Here is a 19,470-nt window from a genome sequence, read left to right on the forward strand (position 1 = left end):
CGAGAGAGAGAATAGAGCCCCTCAAAGATCAGCAAGGTGGCCTTTGTGTGGAGCACAGGAAATGAGGGAGATACTAAACGAGTATTTTGCATCTGTGTTTACTGTGCAGAAGGATATAGACGATATAGAACGTAGGGAAATAGATGGTGACATCTTGAAAAATGTCCATATTACAGAGGAGAAAGTGCTGGAAACCTTGAAATGCCATAAAAGTGGATAAGTCACCAGGATCTGAACAGGTTTGCCCTAGAAATCTGTGGGAAGCTAGAGAAGTGATTGCTGGGTCTCTTGCCGAGATATTTGTATAATCGATAGTCACAGGTGAGGTGTCGGAAGACTGGAGGTTGGCTACTGTGGTTCCACAGTTTAAGAAGTGTGATAAGGACAAGCCAGGGAACTATAGACCAGTGAGCCTGATGTCGGTGGTGGGCAAGTTGTTGGAGGGAATCATGAGGGACAGGATGTACATGTATTTGGAAAGGCAAGGACTGATTAGGGATAGTCAACATGGCTTTGTGCATGGGAAATCATGAAACAAACTTGATTGAGTTTTTTGAAGAAGTAGCAAAGAGGATTGATGAGGGCAGAGTGGTAGATGTGATCGAAGTGGACTTCAGTAAGGCATTCAACAAGGCTTCTCATGGAATCTGTTTAGCAAGATTAGACCTCATGGAATACAAGGAGAACTAGTCATTTGGATACAGAAGTGGCTCAAAGGTAGAAGACAGAGGGTGTTGGTGGAGGGTTGTTTTTCAGACTGGAGGCCTGTGACCAGTGGAGTGCCACAAGGATGGGTGCTGGGTTCGCTACTTTTTGTCATTTATATAAATGATTTGGATGTGAGGATAAGAGGTATAGTTAGTAAGTTTGCAGATGACATCAAAATTGGAGGTGTAGTGGACAGCGAAGAAGGTTACCTCAGATTACAACAGGATAATGACCAGATGGGCCAATGGGCTGAGAAGTGGCAGATGGAGTTTAATTTAAATAAATGTGTGGTGCTGCATTTTGGGCAAGAAAATCTTAGCAGGACTTATATATTTAATGGTAAGGTCTTAGGGAATGTTGCTGAACAAAGAAACCTTGGAGTGTAGGTTCATAGTTCCTTTAACATGGCGTAGCAGGTAAATAGGGTAGTGAAGAAGGCATTTGATATGCTTTCCTTTCCTGGTCAGAGTATTGAGTACAGGAGTTGGGAGGTCATGGTCCGATTGTACAGGACATTGGTTATGCCACTGTTAGAATATTACATGCAATTTTGGTCTCCTTCCTATCAGAAGGTTGTTGTGAAACTTGAAAGGTTTTAGAAAATTTTATAAGCCTGTTGCCAGGGTTGGAAGATTTTAGGTATAGGGAGAGGTTGAATAGGCTGGGGCTGTTTTCCCTGGAGTGTCAGAGGCTGAGGGGTGACCTTGTAGAGGTTTATAAAATCATGAGGGGCATGGATAGGAGAAATAGACAAAGTCTTTTCCCTGGGGTGGGGGAGACCAGAACTAGAGGGCATAGGTTTATGGTGAGAGGGGAAAGATATAAAAGTTACCTAAGGGGTAACATTTTCATGCAGAGGGTGGTACGTGTATGAAATGAGCTGCCAGAGGAAGTTGTAGAGGCCAGTATGATTGGAACATTTGAAAGGTATCTGGATGGGTATATGAATAGAAAGGGTTTGAAGAGAGATGGGCCAGGTGCTGGCAGGTGGCACTAGATTGGCTTGGGATATCTGGTCGGCGTGGACAAGTTGGACTGAAGGGTCTATTTCCATGCTGTACATCTCTCTGACTCTGTAACTGCTCTCTGGTTTGGTTAAGGTTTTAGTGTTCCTGCCATTGACTGCTCATTGATACATCCTTCACCTTAATGAGATGGGAGAGCTGTCTCCACCTTGAAAGGTGAGGTTGACTCTATTGGAGCCTATTTACTTTTCCATGAAGTGGAATAGAGCTTCACAATTCGTTTCAGCCATCTTAAATTTCAGCCAGTGATTTTTTTTTTGATTAAAATTGCCTTTCACAAGTCCAACTGTAGATTAATTTACAACTTAATATTTGATAGCATATCTCATAATAAAATGAGAGTCAGTGCCATAGTATTTTTATTACTAGCATCTGGAGACCAGGCTAATACTCTGGGAGCCTTAGGAGCTCTCTTGTGGCACAATGTAATTCCAGTGTTCCTACCCTTGGAAAATCAGGCTCAGGTTCAAGTCTCACCTGCTGCAGGGGTGTGCAATAACATCTCTTATCTGGTTAATTAAATAGGTTTAAAAAAGAAACTGGATTTGAATCCCACCAGGCGGATGGTGAAATCAGAATTCAATTGATGAATCTGGAATTAAAAGGCAGATTAATGCCGTAAAAACCCATCTGGTTCACTAATGCACTTCAGGGAAGGAAATTATGGCATCCTCACCTGGTATGGCCTGCATGTGATTCTAGATCCCCAATAAAGTAGATGTTTGTGTGAATGACCTCTACATTGGACTAACAAGTCACTTAGTTGCATCAAATCACTACAAAATTTGATAAAAAGAATGAAACTGACAGAACGCCTTGCATTGACCAAGGCACTGGAAATGACAATAGCACATACAACCTTAAATGATCCTGCAAAGTCGTCCTTAATTAACATCGGGTGGTTTGTGCAAAAGTCGGGAGAGTTGTCACATAGCTACAACCAGTCAAGGAATGGTTAGAATCATCAAGTCATTCCCACACCAGCTGAGTTTATCAAGATGGTCCTGCTCCTTCAACCTCACCCTTCATCTGAAGTATGATGACCCTCAGGTTAGACTCAACACTAGTTGACTCTCTACAAGACAGCAGCTGTATGGTCTGCTGGGAATATGGTGACTTTGCCTTTAGCCAGAATAGTCAAGTCTAAAGGTAACAAAGGGGTAAGCAAGCATTTAAACAGAAGATGATCCAGAAAGGGCAGAATTGGGTGAAGTAATGATGATGGAGTTAGTAATTCTCAGTGATGTTTGGAGGATCATCTCAGGATCAAGTGTGACATCAAGTTTGCAAACTATTTTAACCTCAAACAGATGCCAAGGAACAAATGGAATCACTGGCTGAAGGATGGAATTTATGGTGGAGACAAAAGATAATCTAAACTTCCTGAAATATGGTTTAAAAATTACATAAAATGTTCCATAGTTTGAAAACGTTCAGTTTTGTTAACCTGTTCTACTATCGTTGATGATTGGTATTGGATTAATATTACAGGTAACTTATTTGACATAACCTTAACAAGATAAATTTCATTTGAAATAGAAACACATCTTTTGGACATGATAAAGCTAGTTATAGTGAAAAGGTTTGAAGCTGTATCTGATCTATGAATGCTGACATGATTATTGGGTTCTAGATTTCATTTCTATTTTCACTGGGTTACGCTCACAACTGCCATGGAATTGCACTGCAAACAACATACATTCTTTGCAGCTCTCCAAAACAGAGTGGCTTTTAATATCTCTGTAAATTTCTTTTCTTTTAACCAAAGTAACATTTCTTTTGTTATGTTATGCACTCAATGAATTTAAAGACCCTGAATTAATTTAATGAACAATTATCCTACATTTTCACTGGCTACTTTTGCATGTGGATCAGTCACTGAGGACAATATGTCATTTGAACATGTGCAAGAACATACAAACTTGGAGTAGACTTAGACCCATTTGATCCCTCAACCCTTCTGTTCTATAAAATATGATTGTAGCTGATCTGTTAGTATTTCACATTCCTTATTTTCATGTATAACTCCATAACTTTGGATTCTGTTGCCTAATAAGAATCTATTCTCCTCAGCCATCCAGAGAATACCAAAGCTCTTAAGTTCCTAAATAGCACCAATTCCAACTGGCATTAATCTTAAAGCTGTGCACTGCCTGTTGCAGATTTTTCCACTCTGAAGTACTCTAAACTTTATGTGGAACATTCATTTTCATAAATCTTCTCCTCTGCACACCAACATTTGACCGTTCTGCCATCCTATCTTCGTCCAGTCCTTTTTCTCGAACACATCGTCATCTCTCTATTACGTTTGCAGATTTCATAGATCTCCATGATTTAATCTCTTTAATTAGACATTTGGTCCTGTCAAAGCACTAATGAACAATTTTAAGCAATGTTATAAATAACATTTCCTGTGACTTTGATCATGTTGAATATAATTCCTCATTCCCCCTTGATCTTCCTGTCACCATTGACATGATCCATGACACAATCCTCCTCCAATAATATTCCTGTATTGTCCATTTCCGTGGGGTTGCACTCACCTGGTCATATTCACATTGTTCTGATTATAGTCTCAGAGAACCAACAACACTGCATTCCCTTCTTACATCCTACTTCCACAATCCACCAAGGTAATATCATTAACTGTTCTACATCTGCTCAGACTGCCCTTTGAAAACATTCATTGAAGACATGGAATTAGCTTCTGCATATAGGTTGCTGACAAACAGTTCTTCCTTTTCACCAACTCTCTGAGATTCTCCAGTAGTTTTATGTAATCAGAGTAGGTTTCATGCAGTTTTGAATAAGTTGTTACCTTCTACATTCACTGTCTTCTCATCTGGGTGTGTTTCTGAATCCAAGGAACCCACCCATTGGCTCAATCGTGCCCTCACCAGGTAACAATATGCTATTTGTACTCACCTGTTGACAGTCTTAATTATTTGGAATTATCTTGCCACTATCTCCCTAACTACATATTCTGTGCCTGTGCACTTGTCCCCACTTCACCTGATGAAGGAGCGGTGCTCCAAAAGCCTGTGATTTCAACTAAACCTGTTGGACTATAATCTGGTGCCGTGAGACGTCTAACATGAGCAATACTTGGTGTGTGTTGTATTACAAACCCGCCAAAAATCCTGATCCCAGGGAAATCCTATTTATTGGCTAGCGCCCTGATCGTTTCCATAAAATTCACTTCACTTGCAAGGTTTGTGAAGGTTTGTAGCTCAGGCTGAGGTTTAGGTTGTAGGTTTGTTCGCTGAGCTGTAGGTTTGATATCCAGATGTTTCATTACCTGGCTAGGTAACACCATCAGTGGCAACCTCCAAGTGAAGCGAAGCTGTTGTCTCCTGCTTTCTATTTATATTCAAGGTTTGTGCGAAGATTTGTAGCTCGGGTGCTTGTTGTTGTGGTTGTGTTCGCCAAGCTGGGAATTTGTGTTGCAGACATTTTGTCCCCTGTCTAGGTGACATCCTCAGTGCTTGGGAGCCTCCTGTGATCTTTTCTCTGGCATTTATAATGGTTTGAATCTGCCACTTCCGGTTGTCAGTTCCAGCTGTCCGCTGCAGTGGCCGGTATATTGGGTCCAGGTCGATGTGCTTGTTGATTGAATCAGTGGATGAGTGCCATGCGTCCAGGAATTCCCTGGCTGTTCTCTGTTTGGTTTGTCCGATAATAGTAGTGTTGTCAAACTCATGTTGCTTGTCATCTGCATGTGTGGTTACTAAGGATAACTGGTCGTGTCGTTTCGTGGCTAGTTGGTGTTCATGGATGTGGATCGTTAGCTGTCTTCTTGTTTGTCCTATGTAGTGTTTTGTGCAGTCCTTGCATGGGATTTTGTATACTACGTTGGTTTTGCTCATGCTGGGTATCGGGTCCTTCGTCCTGGTGAGTTGTCTGAGCGTGGCTGTTGGTTTGTGTCCTGTTATGAGTCCTAGTGGTCGTAGTAGTCTGGCTGTCAGTTCAGAAATGTTCTTGATATATGGTAAAACACACAAACCATCAGCCACTCTCAGACAACAATAAACCAGGACAAAGGACCTGATACCCAGCATGAGCAAAACCAACGTAGTGTACAAAATCCCATGCAAGGACTACACAAAACACTACATAGGGCAAACAGGAAGACAGCTAACGATCCGCATCCATGGACACCAACTAGCCACGAAATGACACGACCAGCTATCCTTAGTAGCCACACATGCAGATGACACTGACATTTTCTACAAACCCACCGACTCCCACAGCTACCTGGATTACACCTCTTCCCACCCTACCTCTTGCAAAAATGCCATCCCGTATTCCCAATTCCTCCGCCTCCGCCGTATCTGCTCCCAGGAGGAGCGGTTCCACCATAGAACACACCAGATGGCCTCCTTCTTTAGAGACCGCAATTTCCCTTCCCACGTGGTTAAAGATGCCCTCCAACGCATCTCATCCACATCCCGCACCTCCGCCCTCAGACCCAACCCCTCCAACCGCAACAAGGACAGAACGCCCCTGGTGCTCACCTTCCACCCTACCAACCTTCGCATAAACCAAATCATCCGCCGACATTTCCGCCACCTCCAAACAGACCCCACCACCAGGGATATATTTCTCTCCCCATCCCTCTCCGCCTTCTGCAAAGACCGTTCCCTCCGTGACTACCTGGTCAGGTCCACGCCCCCCTACGACCCACCCTCCCATCCTGGCACTTTCCCCTGCCACCGCAGGAACTGTAAAACCTGTGCCCACACCTCCTCCCTCACCTCTATCCAAGGCCCTAAAGGAGCCTTCCACATCCATCAAAGTTTTACCTGCACATCCACTAATATCATCTATTGTATCCGTTGCTCCCGATGCGGTCTCCTCTACATTGGGGAGACTGGGAGCCTCCTAGCAGAGCGCTTTAGGGAACATCTCCGAGACACCCGCACCAATCAACCAAATCGCCCCGTGGCTCAACATTTCAACTCCCCCTCCCACTCTGCCGAGGATATGGAGGTGCTGGGCCTCCTCCACCGCCGCTCCCTCACCACCAGATGCCTGGAGGAAGAACGCCTCATCTTCCGCCTCGGAACACTTCAACCCCAGGGCATCAATGTGGATTTCAACAGTTTCCTCATTTCCCCTTCCCCCACCTCATCCTAGCTTCTAAACTCCAGCAACTCGATCCCCTGACTTGTCCGGACTTGTCCGACCTGCCCAGCTCCTTTTCCACTTATCCGCTCCACCCTCTCCTCCCTGACCTATCACCTTCATCTCCTTCCCCACTGACCTATTGTACTCTATGCTACTCCCTCCCCACCCCCACCCTCCTCTAGCTTATCTCTCCACGCTTCAGGCTCTCTGCCTTTATTCCTGATGAAGGGCTTTTGCCCGAAACATCGATTTTGCCTGTCCTCGGATGCTGCCTGAATTGCTGTGCTCTTCCAGCACCACTGATCCAGAATCTGGTTTCCAGCATCTGCAGTCATTGTTTTTACCTGGGAGCTAGCAGTCTTATTGTTTCGAAAGTTTCCAGCACATCAAATTCATCAATCTCAATCTGTTCAAGCCTGTTTCCTGGCTCCTCAAAATCCTCATTCACAACAAGTTCCTTTCCTGAGTGAAAACAGAAGCAAAACAATCATTTAGAGCTTTCCCCTATCTGCTCGGACGCCATGCACACGTTCCCTACTCTATCCCTGACCAGCTCCTCCTTCTCCCTGATCATTCTCCTATTCCTCACATATGAGTAAAATGCCTTGGGGTTCTCCCTAATCCTTCCTGCCAAGCCTTTTCCATGCCCCCTGCTGGCTCTCCTCAGTCCATTTTTGAGCTCCTTTCTAATAAGCCTTTAATACCCTAAAATCCTTGCTGCCTCCACATAACGTAAGCTGCCTTCTTCCTTTTGACGAGAAGCTCCTCTGTTCTTGTCATCCAACGCTCCCTAATCTTACCCTTTCTTGTCTGTCTTAGAGGAACAAATTTATGTATCACTTGCAACAACTGCTCCTTAAACAGTTTCCACATGTCTGTTGTGCCCTTTCTGTGGAACAATTGTTCCCGATCTGTACTTCCCAACTCCTCTCTGAAAGCATCACAATTTCCTTTTCCTCAATTAAACATCTTCCCTTGGTAACTGCTCCTTTTCCTCTCCATGGCTGTTGTAATTGTGAGGCAGTTGTGGTCACTGTCACCAAAGGGATCTCCCACCACGAGATCTGACACCTGTCGTGGCTCATTGCCGAGCACCAAATCCAAAATGGCTTCCCCACTTGTCAGCCTGTCCACATACTGAGTAAGGAAACCCTCCTGAACACACCCGTCAAAAATGGCTCCATCCAAACCATTTGCATTAAGGAAGTTCCAATCAATATTGGGAAAGTTGAAGTTACCCATAATAACACTCTGTTAACATCTGCATTTTTCCAAAATCTGCCAGCGTATGAGTTCTTCAATCTCCTTACTGCTATTAGGGGGTTTGCCACAAGTGCAGAGTAAGAATTATTTATATATTACTGTCTTTTGCCTTTGATTGATTTGCTCAGAATGATCATTGCTACAAGGTTTGAAGCAGATCAAATACCCGTGTCCTTAGATGTGCCCTGCAGAAAATGTAAAAAAGATTGAGAATAGAGTACATGAAAAATGGGACTTAGAAGCAGTGTTAGACCATTCGGTCCTTTGAACCTGATCCACCATTTGATAACATCATGGCAGGTCTGATTATTGTCTCAATTTCATTTTCCTGTCTGCCTCCCACAATGCTTGATTCTCTTGTCTATCAAAAATCCACCCAAGTTACATGAGCTTCCATTGCTTTCTAGGAAAATGAGTTCCACAGACTAAGGGTAAAAAAGCATTCTCCTCATCCCTGTCTGAAAAGATTTAAGTTGTATTTTAAAAGTGTGGCCCCTACTTCTCATCTCCCCATTAAAATGAAGAATGGAAAACAAACCTCAAGGTGTATTATAGGAATCGAAATGTAAATTGTTAACATGACAGATAATGTCAATTAAAAGATTATATATGATGCGTATATTTGATATACATTTGTTTCTTAAATAATAATTTCCTAAAGTTTGTGATTCCAACCTAATGTTTTAGTGTTTTGCTTTCTCTTACATATACCCAACTGTTAAAATATACTAATTTTATCCTGAGCGCTATATAGTGATCAACATTAAAATAAAGAAGAGCCCAAATGTTTAGTCCAATTGCTTTTAGGCTTGTGTCTTGAAAATTAATATTTTGTTCATACTGTGTCACTTTCTTCCGTCTATTTTCATTTTGCAGCTTTAATTTTAATTTATCAATGGGATGTGGGTGGTTATGTGGGATATGGCAGACCAAGTACTTACTGCTTTTCCCTGATTATTCTTGAGAAGATAATGTGACAAAGGAGTGCTTTGTTAGGCCAATAAAGAGGACAATTAAGAGTCAAGTACAGCGCTGTTGTCTGAAGTTATATTTGGGCTACACCAGACAGGTTCCCTTCCCGAAAGAATCTTAGTGAACTAGTTAGATTATCTGACAATCAGTATTTATATCATTACCAATACTGGCACTAATTTTGATTCCAAATGTACTCAATTGTCTTGATTTAAATTCCCAACTGGCATAAGGAGATTTGAACTTCTGAATCTGCATTATTAGACTTTTCCATTGTCTAGAATATGAGTGTACCTGTTTATTTATATAGGAAGTGTTCTTTATAGTTGATAATAATGTGTTGCACAGTAAAGGATAAGGATGTTTAACCATTTCATATGTGGAAACAACTGGTTGAGAAGGTATGGATTGTCTTGTTCTTTTTAATTCCCCTCCGTAGCAATTAATGTTTCATTTCTTTTACATGTGCAACTATATCACATTGCAATTAAAATAAAGTCTTAGTCAAAGTTAAGGGCCAATTACAAGGTTTCTTGAATGAAAATAAGATAAATTTTATGATTTACTAACCTCAAGAACTTCAATATAATATGACATTTAAGACATAGACAAAAACAAGGTTAATGTTTAAGAAGAAAAAGGATGTCTAGGAGAAAGGAAAAATAAAGAAAATGCAGTTTAAAAGTTCTGGAGTACTTGAGTTGTAAGAGTTGAACCTGGACCACTGAGTTGATGTCTCTGACCATCAGGAATAGCCCTTGATTTCTTGGGAAATTGTTATTATTTCTCTGATTTGCTTTTCCACTGATGCTCATGTTTGAGAGGTTAAGAAGAAAATATGGAGAGAGAAAGAGAAAGCCTTCTAAATAACGTTCTTACAAATCAGTTCTCTTTCTCTGCTCTGTCTGAAAGCTGTTTATATGAAATACAGCTTAATTGTGCATCCCCATTCTTGGTGTCATTGTTTTTATTTCAAGCAGGATAATCTGTAAGCAACTTTCAGCCTAAGGTCTGAAACGTCCAGAAAGACCTAATCAAAAATAGAAGATAAGGGTTTCTTCAGGCTTGATAGATTTTCAGTACCATTTGAGAAAATATTAATTTTGTTCAAATTGTCTTTCTTTGTCTGTTTACTTTCATGAGCTTGATGCTTTTTCATCAGATGATCGTTACTCCAACCTTAAGTCAATGTTTTCTCCTTTTTGATTGGAAACAATTTTAGTGTATGAAGGTCATGGATATTGAAATAAGATGATTAAAGTTGAAAATGTATAATCTATATATTACTGTCATCATGGTGAGATATAATATAAATTGTAAAATAATTATTATGTTTGCAGATCAGTGCCAAAAACCTCCAGTTGTTAAAAGTGCTGTCCTACTGGATCAGTATCTCGTTCGGCAACGTTTTTCTGTGGGCGAAGCTGTTTCCTACAAATGTTTGCCGGGTTATGCTTGGGATGAGAACACTCCAAATGATGTCACTTGTCAAGCCAGTTTAACTTGGTCAGAGCCAAAGATGAGTTGCCTACGTAAGTATACATGCCAATATAACTTTTCACTGCTTCTCTTTTAAGTTTGTTTATGAAATAAGTATGCAAAAGACTTACATTTATAAATTTTTTTAGTAACAAGGCATCTCAGAATACTTTACGGGCAATGATGTAATTTTGAAGTAAGGTTAATTTTGTAATTTTGGAAAAATCTCAACAGCCCAGATTTGAGGTAAATATTACATGTTTGAACGTATAAAGCAGCTCAAAGCCTAGTTCCTTTGCATGCTAATGCAATCATTAACTTGTGGCGCTTAAATCCTTTATGAATTCAAGGCTACTTACACATTGTCCCAGATTTAAGTATTCGTCCTGTGGTCCGCTGTGGCTCCATGTTCTGGTTTCTGAATCAGAAGATCTGAGATTCAAGCTGCAATTAGGGACCTAATATTTCAGTATAGTGCTATTGATGTGTTACACTATTGAAGGTGTTGTTATTTTGAATGAGACCTTAAACCCAAGCCACTTTGGGTGATTGTAAAATGTATGTTGGCACTATATGTAACAAGGTGTTCCCCGGTGTCTTGACCAACACATCCATTAACCAATACCACAAAAGAAAACAAATTAGCCATTTATTTATTGCATGGTTATTTGTGCAATTGTACTGCTTTGTTTCTCTACATCAGAATAGTAAATTTACTTCATCATATTTAACTTACTTTGAAGTGTCCAGAAACATCCTGAGGTGATGTAAACTGCTGCATTAACTCAAGGTTGCTATTATTGAAGGACAACATGAATTAACTCAGTCATGTGTAAAATTCAGCAAAAGTTGTACAATTAATATTCAATCAATTTAAGTCATGATATTCAATTATTGAGTCCAGCATAGTTGTAGCAGTTACTGTTTTTTATGATACCGCATGTTTTGTCAATGCAAATTGGCCATAACGCAATTGACGAATCATTGACACTTTTTGGATAGTGAGAGCTTTCCACTGAACGGGTATAGTGATCTTCTACAGAGCAATTTTCAGTAATGCAAGGTTTCAGAGGAAAGCAACTGACGTGTTATACCAGAATACACTGTAATTTCATGTTTCAAATTATGTAAGAACATTTTAGTTTCTTGGGTTAGAGTTCTGGTGAGAGATGCTTCATAATATTGGGATTAGTGTAAACATTGAAACGATGTTTAAAATATCTCTTTGTCTATGTTTTCCGCAGCTAAAACATGTGGCCGGCCAAAGGATTTACAAAATGGTTATTACACTGCTACTGGTGAAACGTTTGGGGACACGGCAACTTACTACTGCAATGAAGGGTAAGTGTTAACTCACAGTATCACAGATTCACATAACTGATCTGGAATGGCCACATTGTAATTGACATTGTGATTACTGGGACTGTATGTGGTGGCAAGCTCAAATTAGTAAATGTAGATAAGGGTAGACATGTTCACAACAGAATATATGTATGGATCATGGAATAAAGTTGGGGTATAGCACAGTGGAGTACTGAATTTAAACATTCTATAGTGACAATCTTGATGGGATCAAGTGCGCATTGAGCATTTAAGTAGCCTCTGATGTGCTTCCTGCATAGTTGAAGTCTTCGGTGACAAAAACAGTGTCTTCAAGAGCTGCCAACAAATTCAAGGCCAACTGCTCCTCATGTTGGAGAGCATACCATCACCAGGATCACCAGATTATCCAAAGCCAGAGGTGAGTGAGAGCAGGATGAGAGTCTTGTGATGGGAATCATGAGCCACAAGAAGGGATAGAGAGAAAACAAATCTGCAGATGCTGGATTCCAAAGTAGACAGGCAGGAGGCTGGAAGAACACAGCAAGCCAGGCAGCATCAGGAGGTGGAGAAGTCAATATTTGAAGTAATGGCTGGTAAGGACAAGAGTGGCTTTCATTGGATAATCCCTCCCCAAAGCAGGCTCTCTTGATTTACTGGCAATGCCTGACTTCTGGAGACCACCCCATGCAGGATTCTGTCAGCAAACCAAACAGGGTCATGTTATGTAGCTTTTGGGAGATTTGAGAAATCTGTGTCACATCCATGCATATCCTGAGGCCACCACCGGATTGCAATGTGTTCATAGTTTTCGTTGGCCTGTTTTATTTGATATAATTGATCCCACCTCTAGTAACTGTGACTCCCACATCATTGATTTGGGCAGCCAACTTTATTGTGGAAGTTTTCCTTCCATTGGAAAAATGACATGGATCAAATTCCTCTATAATTTAGCCTTACTTCCCTGGCTATTGATTTGCTCACTGACCTGGAAGTTCATTTCCAGATTTTTCATCACTCCACTCGGTAATATCTTCAGTGGGCCTCCGAGCAAAGCACTGTTGCTAATTCCTGCGTTCTATTTATATGTTTGGGTTTCTTTAGGTTACTGATGTCATTTTCTGTGGTGACATCATTTCTTGTGGTGATGTCATTTCCTGTTTTTTTTTCAGATGGGGTCTAACGCGATGTGTTTGTTGATAGAGTTCCGGTTGGAGTGCCATGCTTCTCAGAATTCTCGTGTGTGTCTCTGTTTGGCTTGTCCGAGAATGGATATGTTGTCCCAGTCGAAGTGGTGTCCTTCCTCGTCTGTCAAGGGGTCTGAGTAGTAGGCATCATGGTCGCCCACAAACCTACCAATACACTAAAACAGCAACTATTCAACTTGAAACAGCCTACACAGACAACAGGCAAAACTAACGTTATTTACAAAATATTGTGCAAGGACTGTAACAAACACTAGATTAGACAAACAGGCAGCAAACTAGCCACCAGGATACATGAACATCAACTCACCACTAAATGACATGACCCTCTCTCACTAGTATCCTTACATACAGATGAGGAAGGACACCACTCAACCTGAGCTACAAATCTTCTCAAAACTCACCTTACTTTCCTGTTTCTCAGTGTAATTTAATTCTGTCCCATGACTCCAGAACAAGATAATGACCTCATCTTGCCTAAAGTGTGGCCTGCAGTGTCTTATATAAAATGACTAAAGAATAGAAAACATCCGACATGAGTCTTCCATTAACAACAATCCAGTCAACTGACATATTGGAATTAGTAAATAACTTCTGACGCCGACCTGTTAGGTAGAAATATATGTTGTGGTAGGGTGGGACAATAAGGATTTCTCCAAGTAAACTGTTCCATAAAACAACCTGATTTATCATTGGTGTAGATTATAGCTGAGTGCAGGTCTGACAGTACATGAATGCTAGAAAATAACATCTTGGGATATGCCATCGCTCATATCTCAAAATCATACCTTTATTCTTCAGATGGATATGTTCAGGTTGTTTCTATCCTGCCCACTACCTGAATTCATACAACAAGCATTGATTTAACTGATTGGAATGTGAGTGCCTGGTTGGAAGTTTTTGCAATGCTGGTAATTGTTTTGGAGTGGTTTGTGGTTCAGAAAACCAGGCAAACTGGGTTACATAGACATGAACATCTTTTTAACTTTTCATGACAGGGTTTGCCTAGAAGAAATTTGAAACACAAGCAATGACACCTTGGCATGATCTGTCTTTTCCTCTGGCAATATCCCTCACCTTGTTCTACATATTTGCCCATCATTTAAAATACTAATTTTCTATCATTCACCAGCTATCAGTCTAAGTCTTTCCTGCCAAACCTTGTGAGAATTCTTGTCCTTAGGGATTTCTATCTCCATCTTACCATACTGTTTTACCTTTGAGTTCACTGTCCTAACTTCCCTTAGTGGTTGTCGATGTATAAAGTGACTTAATCTATACTTCTGACACCATGTTTACCATACCATCACATGTGTCATCAGTAATCCCAATGCGCCAATACAAATGACACCATCTCCTTGTATTATTGTCCACACAGATCCCTTTTTCCACTTACAATGCTATTTCCTTCTGTATTTTTTGCTGCAAGAAAAATATATTCATTCATTTATAACTGTGCTTTGAAAATTACACTGTGGAGCATTAACTGTTTCTGTACAACATTTCTATGACTGGCAAAGTGCTGAATCATATTTTCATTGCCACTTTTATCTCCTTGTTCTCTTTAAACTATTGTGCTCTCATTCTGGCTGGAAACCCTTTGTGGCCCTAAACTGCTGACAGTCCACCTTCCGTTGTGGGTCCTCACGTTCGATATTTATTGTTCTCTGTTGTTGGGTAGTGTCCCTTTCTCTTTCAAATCTGTTGCTATCACGTACAGATTAAAACAAAACTGTTGGCCTTTTTACCCTTGCAAATGTTATCCTACCTCAAAGCTTCCTTTCTTTTCTAATCTCCTTGTGTGTGCAATCTTCCCCTGATCAATGCCATCTTTGCTGGAACTCCATATTTGGAACTGTCAAAACTGGGTTTCTGTCCCTGTCACAATACTGACATAGCTCTTGGCAAGATAACAAATAACATCCTCTCTTGCTGTAACTTTGGCAAGCTAACTCTGCCCAAAATTCTCCATCTGATTTTATCCTTTGACATGGTCAAATGCACCACCCCCTTTCAGTGGTTCTCACCTGACATCCAACTGGGTGGACCTGCACTTGCCTGGTTCTATTTTTTCTAACGACTTCCATTTATCCAAATTAGAAATAGTTTCTCTTAATGCTCCGACCCTGTTACCTCTGCTGCCCCTCAAAGATGTATCCGTGACCAGTTCAATGTGGAGAGCTTTTGAGTGATGCATTTTGGTATAATGATCTTGGAGAGACAGGATAAAACAATGGGTACTATTCTGAAGGGTATACAGGAGCAGATACCTGATTGTCTAAAAGTCATTACAGATTGCAACGCAGGTTGAAAGAGTAGTTCATAAATAATACAGTACTCTTAGCTTCGTAAATGGAAACAATAAGTACAAGAACAGGAGGTTATGATGAACTAATATAAAACACTGGTTTGGAGTATTGCATACAGTTCTGGACACCACACAATAGGAAGAATGTGAATACATTGGAGAGAGGGCAGAAGAGGCTTCATGGAAATGGTTCCAGGGACAAGATTGGATTGGGAATTAATTTGAGGATGGACTAGGGAAGTTGGCACTGTTTTCCCTGAGAGGTAAAAGGTGAAGGCAGATTTGACAGATATCTTCAAAATCATGAATTGTCTGGACACAGTTGACAGGAAAAAACTGTCCCCCTCTTGTAAAAGATTTGAGAACGAAATAGCAGAGTATTAAAGTGTTTTGTAAAAAAGTAATTGGGAGATGAGAGAACTTTTTCACATAATGAGTGGTCTAAGTTGGTTATGAACTAACTAGAAGTGTCGCAGAGGTGGGTTCAAGATAATGTTGAATAATTGTTTAATTGGAAACACTGTGAAGAAAGGAAGGAGTTTGACAATGTCAAAATATTCTGACAGCCAGTGCAGACACAATGGGCCAAAAGGCCTCCTTTGACACTGTAACAATTCTGTGATTCTGCAAGATTATAATTTCTCATTTTTGATGCTGCTTTAATTTTTATTTTATTTTTGTGTTCAGGCAATAGCTGCTCACCAGCTCCTGGCATATCTTTTTCAGTTTCATTTTCATCATAGACTCATAGACTTATAGTGTAATACAGCGTGGAAACAGGCCCTTCAGCCCAAACTAGTCTGAGCTGACCATGGTGCCCACGCAGCTATTTCCAATTGCCTGCATTTGGTCCATACCCATCTAAACCCTTCCCATTCATGTACCTATCCAAATGTTTTTAAATGTTAGTATTGCATCTGTCTCAACCACATTCTGTGGCAGCCCATTTCATATACGCGCCACTCTCTACATGAAGAAGTTGCCCCTTAGGTCCTCCTTAAATCTTTCCCCTTTCACCGTAAACCTATATCTTCTAGTTTTCAATTCCCCATCCCTGGGAAAAAGACTACATGCATTCATCCTATCTATGCCCCTCATGATTTTATACACCTCAATGAGGTCACTCCTCACTCTGGCCAATCTCTCCCTATAACCCTGACTGACTAGACCTGGCAACGTCCTTGTAAATCTTTTTTTACACTCTTTCCAGTTTAACTGTGACTTTCCGATAACTAAAACTGAGCACAACCAACTGCCTCACCAACTATATATACAACTGCAACATTACATTCCAATTCCTGCACTCAGTGCCTCGACTGATGAAAGCTTGCATGCTAAATGCCTTTTTCACCACTCACTCTACCTGCGACACCACTTTCAAAGAAGTATGTACGTGTACTCTTAGGTCCCTCTGTTCCACAACACTCCTCAGGATCTTACAATTTACTAAGTTCTATCTTGGTTCAACATGAAACATAAAGTATTCTCATAGATACTTTCTGACTATTTTCAGTATTTCATGTTTTAATCTAAATTTTTATGTTTAGTTGTTAAATCCATCTCTATCCAAATGCCATCTCTCCATCTCTTGGTAATCAATTTGTTTGTCTGGCATTCAGTCATAGCTACGTGAGAAATATCCTTCAACCCAATATGGAAGGAATTGTCTTTGGTCCTCACTATAAATTTTATTTCCCATCTGCTGATATCATCCCTCCTCCTGTCAATTGTCTGAGACTGAGCCAAATTATTGCAAGATTTTCAAACTTGATCCTGTGATTCAGTGAAATGTATTGTTTTACATGCTCTACAGGCATATTGAAACAATCAAAGTGCATCAGGATAGCAAAACAGAATGCAGAATGCAAACTTTCAGCTGCAGAGAAGCTATAGAGAGGCAGAGAACAGAATTAACTTTTGAGAAAACTGTTGAAACGTCTGAGCACAGTGGGAAAGAAGCTGTTTTTATATATGTGCTTTTTCCATATCATCAACCAAATTAACCCCTCTTTTAGCTCATCTGCTGCTGAAATGGTCATCCCTACCTTTGTTGATCTGTGCTTGACTATTCCAATGCACCAACTGCCACCCTTCTTAAACTTACGCTAAGCTAAAATTCTGTTGTTTGCATGCCAGCTTGCACTTACCATTTCTGTGACTTTCCTTGGATCCAGGTAAGCATTGTCACCATTATAACATTCTTATCATTGTTTTTAAGTCCTCCATGTCCTCATCCCTCTATATCTTTAATCTCCTCCAACCCCAACTATCCAAGATATATGTGCTCATCTAATTCCCACATCTTAAGCAAACTTTACTTTAATGACTCCATCATTGGTGATTGAATCTCAATCAGCCAAAGATCTGGAGATTTGGAATTTTCTCTGAAATCTTTACTTCCCTTTGGTCGTCATCTCTTTAATATGGTCATTGAATTATTAAGTGCATTGAGGTGTTTTCCTGCTAAAGGTGCTAACTAAATGCAAGTTTTTGTTGTTGCTATATCAGAATACACCTCTGTTAACAATCAATTTGCTGTTTAAGGTAAAATTCATGGCAGATGCTTAGCATTGAAACTATTGAAACTGAAGTCAAAACCTGAAAGACAAATAAACTGATATTTAACTAGACTGATAAATATTTTAGACCATCGCTGGAAAAGAGAATTTACATTAATTTTCTCTGTTAGTTCAGAGAATTTTCATTTACTTTTCTCTTCCTGTTCCAGCTATCAATTGCTTGGCAAAAGTCTGATCCGGTGCACCGAGCTTGGATGGACCAATGGTTTTCGAATCTGTGACCGTAAGTAACTAGCCTGTTGTTTGTAAGTATTCACATCAGAATACTGTCAAGATATAAAGCTGGAGGGAATCCTGAACAAAATTCTAGTTTTGAGCCTGCTTTAATTGCTTTGCCCTCCATGAAAAGGGAACAACTGCCAAATATTAAAACAATGTATTCAAGGGCAAATCGATCTCTGTTAATAAATTCACATCCTCAATTCCGGGTCTGGAGCAATGTGTCACCATTGAGTTGTCTAACTGACACATTGCCAAATATTGTATAGTTTGTTAAAGATCTATGTCTGACTTGAGTATCAGTGCAGTGTTTACCATTCACTGCTGAGCTAACATAATTGGCATACAAATAGCAAATTAAAACTGGGAAGAAACATTGACATTTCATGAACTAAAGATACATGTATAAAAGCTTACAATGTACAGTGTATCATTCTACATGGTGATGTCTTGTTTAGGTATTTTAAGGCAATCAAAATAATCTCCTGACTTTCAAAGTTCGGACTTTAAGCATGAGAACCCAAATTTGCAAGAAGGTTCACCTCGAGGCTGTTATCTCAACCATTCCAGATAGACAGTGGGGAAAATGTTTTCTTCATGAATTTTTCATGAGGGACAGGTATGATGGCTACTGGCCAACTGCTTAAAGAGTTCTGGGGAAGACTAGCTATACCCATCCTTCACAACAAGATGGACATCAGGCTAAGGGTAACATTGGGTATGGTTTCTCCCTTTTAATCTAGAAATTTGCACATCATATCCAGTTGATTTTCAACTTCCAGATAAGGCAGAGGTGTTCTCCCTGGAGCAGGAATGAGGAGTGTACCACACACAGCAACATTGGGAGTTTCTTGCACCTGAAAAGAAGTGAGCAAGTGTTCTCAGGTTTGGGTTACAGTGGCTAATTACTACTTCCAGCTTTTAATGCACATCTGAACCATATTCCCAGAACATTTGGTTGGCAACAGGGACAAATGCAAGAACATTTAAAAACAAACTGATTAAATTCCCACAATAGTTTCTTCAGCATTCATATGTCACATTTGGCTATCACAGAGAATAAATCACAATACCTAAAACAGCAACAAAGCAAAACCCAGTGATGACAATTGCAACTTTTGGTGTGAACGTAATTGGGCTGTAAACTGTTTTAGATACACCTCTTTCAATTTTGCGTTCTATTGAGTTCAGTGGCATTGTGTCATTTTTTTTACAAAATGCCTTAAACTTTTTATACCCAGGAAGACGCAAACTCAAAGGAGTTG

General features: G+C 40.3%; 1 protein-coding gene across 2 annotated transcripts in view; it reads left to right on the top strand.

The window, feature by feature from the left end:
• LOC122563175 (uncharacterized) overlaps positions 1 to 19,470 on the top strand; it is an 82,537-nt gene that overhangs the window by 1,660 nt on the left and 61,407 nt on the right. For both annotated transcript variants that reach the window (XM_087973565.1, XM_087973564.1), the window contains exons 2-4: positions 10,436 to 10,627; positions 11,819 to 11,915; positions 18,136 to 18,209. In XM_087973565.1, the coding sequence (XP_087829691.1) occupies positions 10,436 to 10,627; positions 11,819 to 11,915; positions 18,136 to 18,209 (363 nt within the window). The remainder of the gene's footprint in view (positions 1 to 10,435; positions 10,628 to 11,818; positions 11,916 to 18,135; positions 18,210 to 19,470) is intronic.

Source organism: Chiloscyllium plagiosum, unplaced genomic scaffold, assembly GCF_037043375.1.
Source record: "Chiloscyllium plagiosum isolate Xiang-an unplaced genomic scaffold, Cpla_swu_hap1 HiC_scaffold_26, whole genome shotgun sequence".
NCBI classification, from domain to species: domain Eukaryota; kingdom Metazoa; phylum Chordata; class Chondrichthyes; order Orectolobiformes; family Hemiscylliidae; genus Chiloscyllium; species Chiloscyllium plagiosum.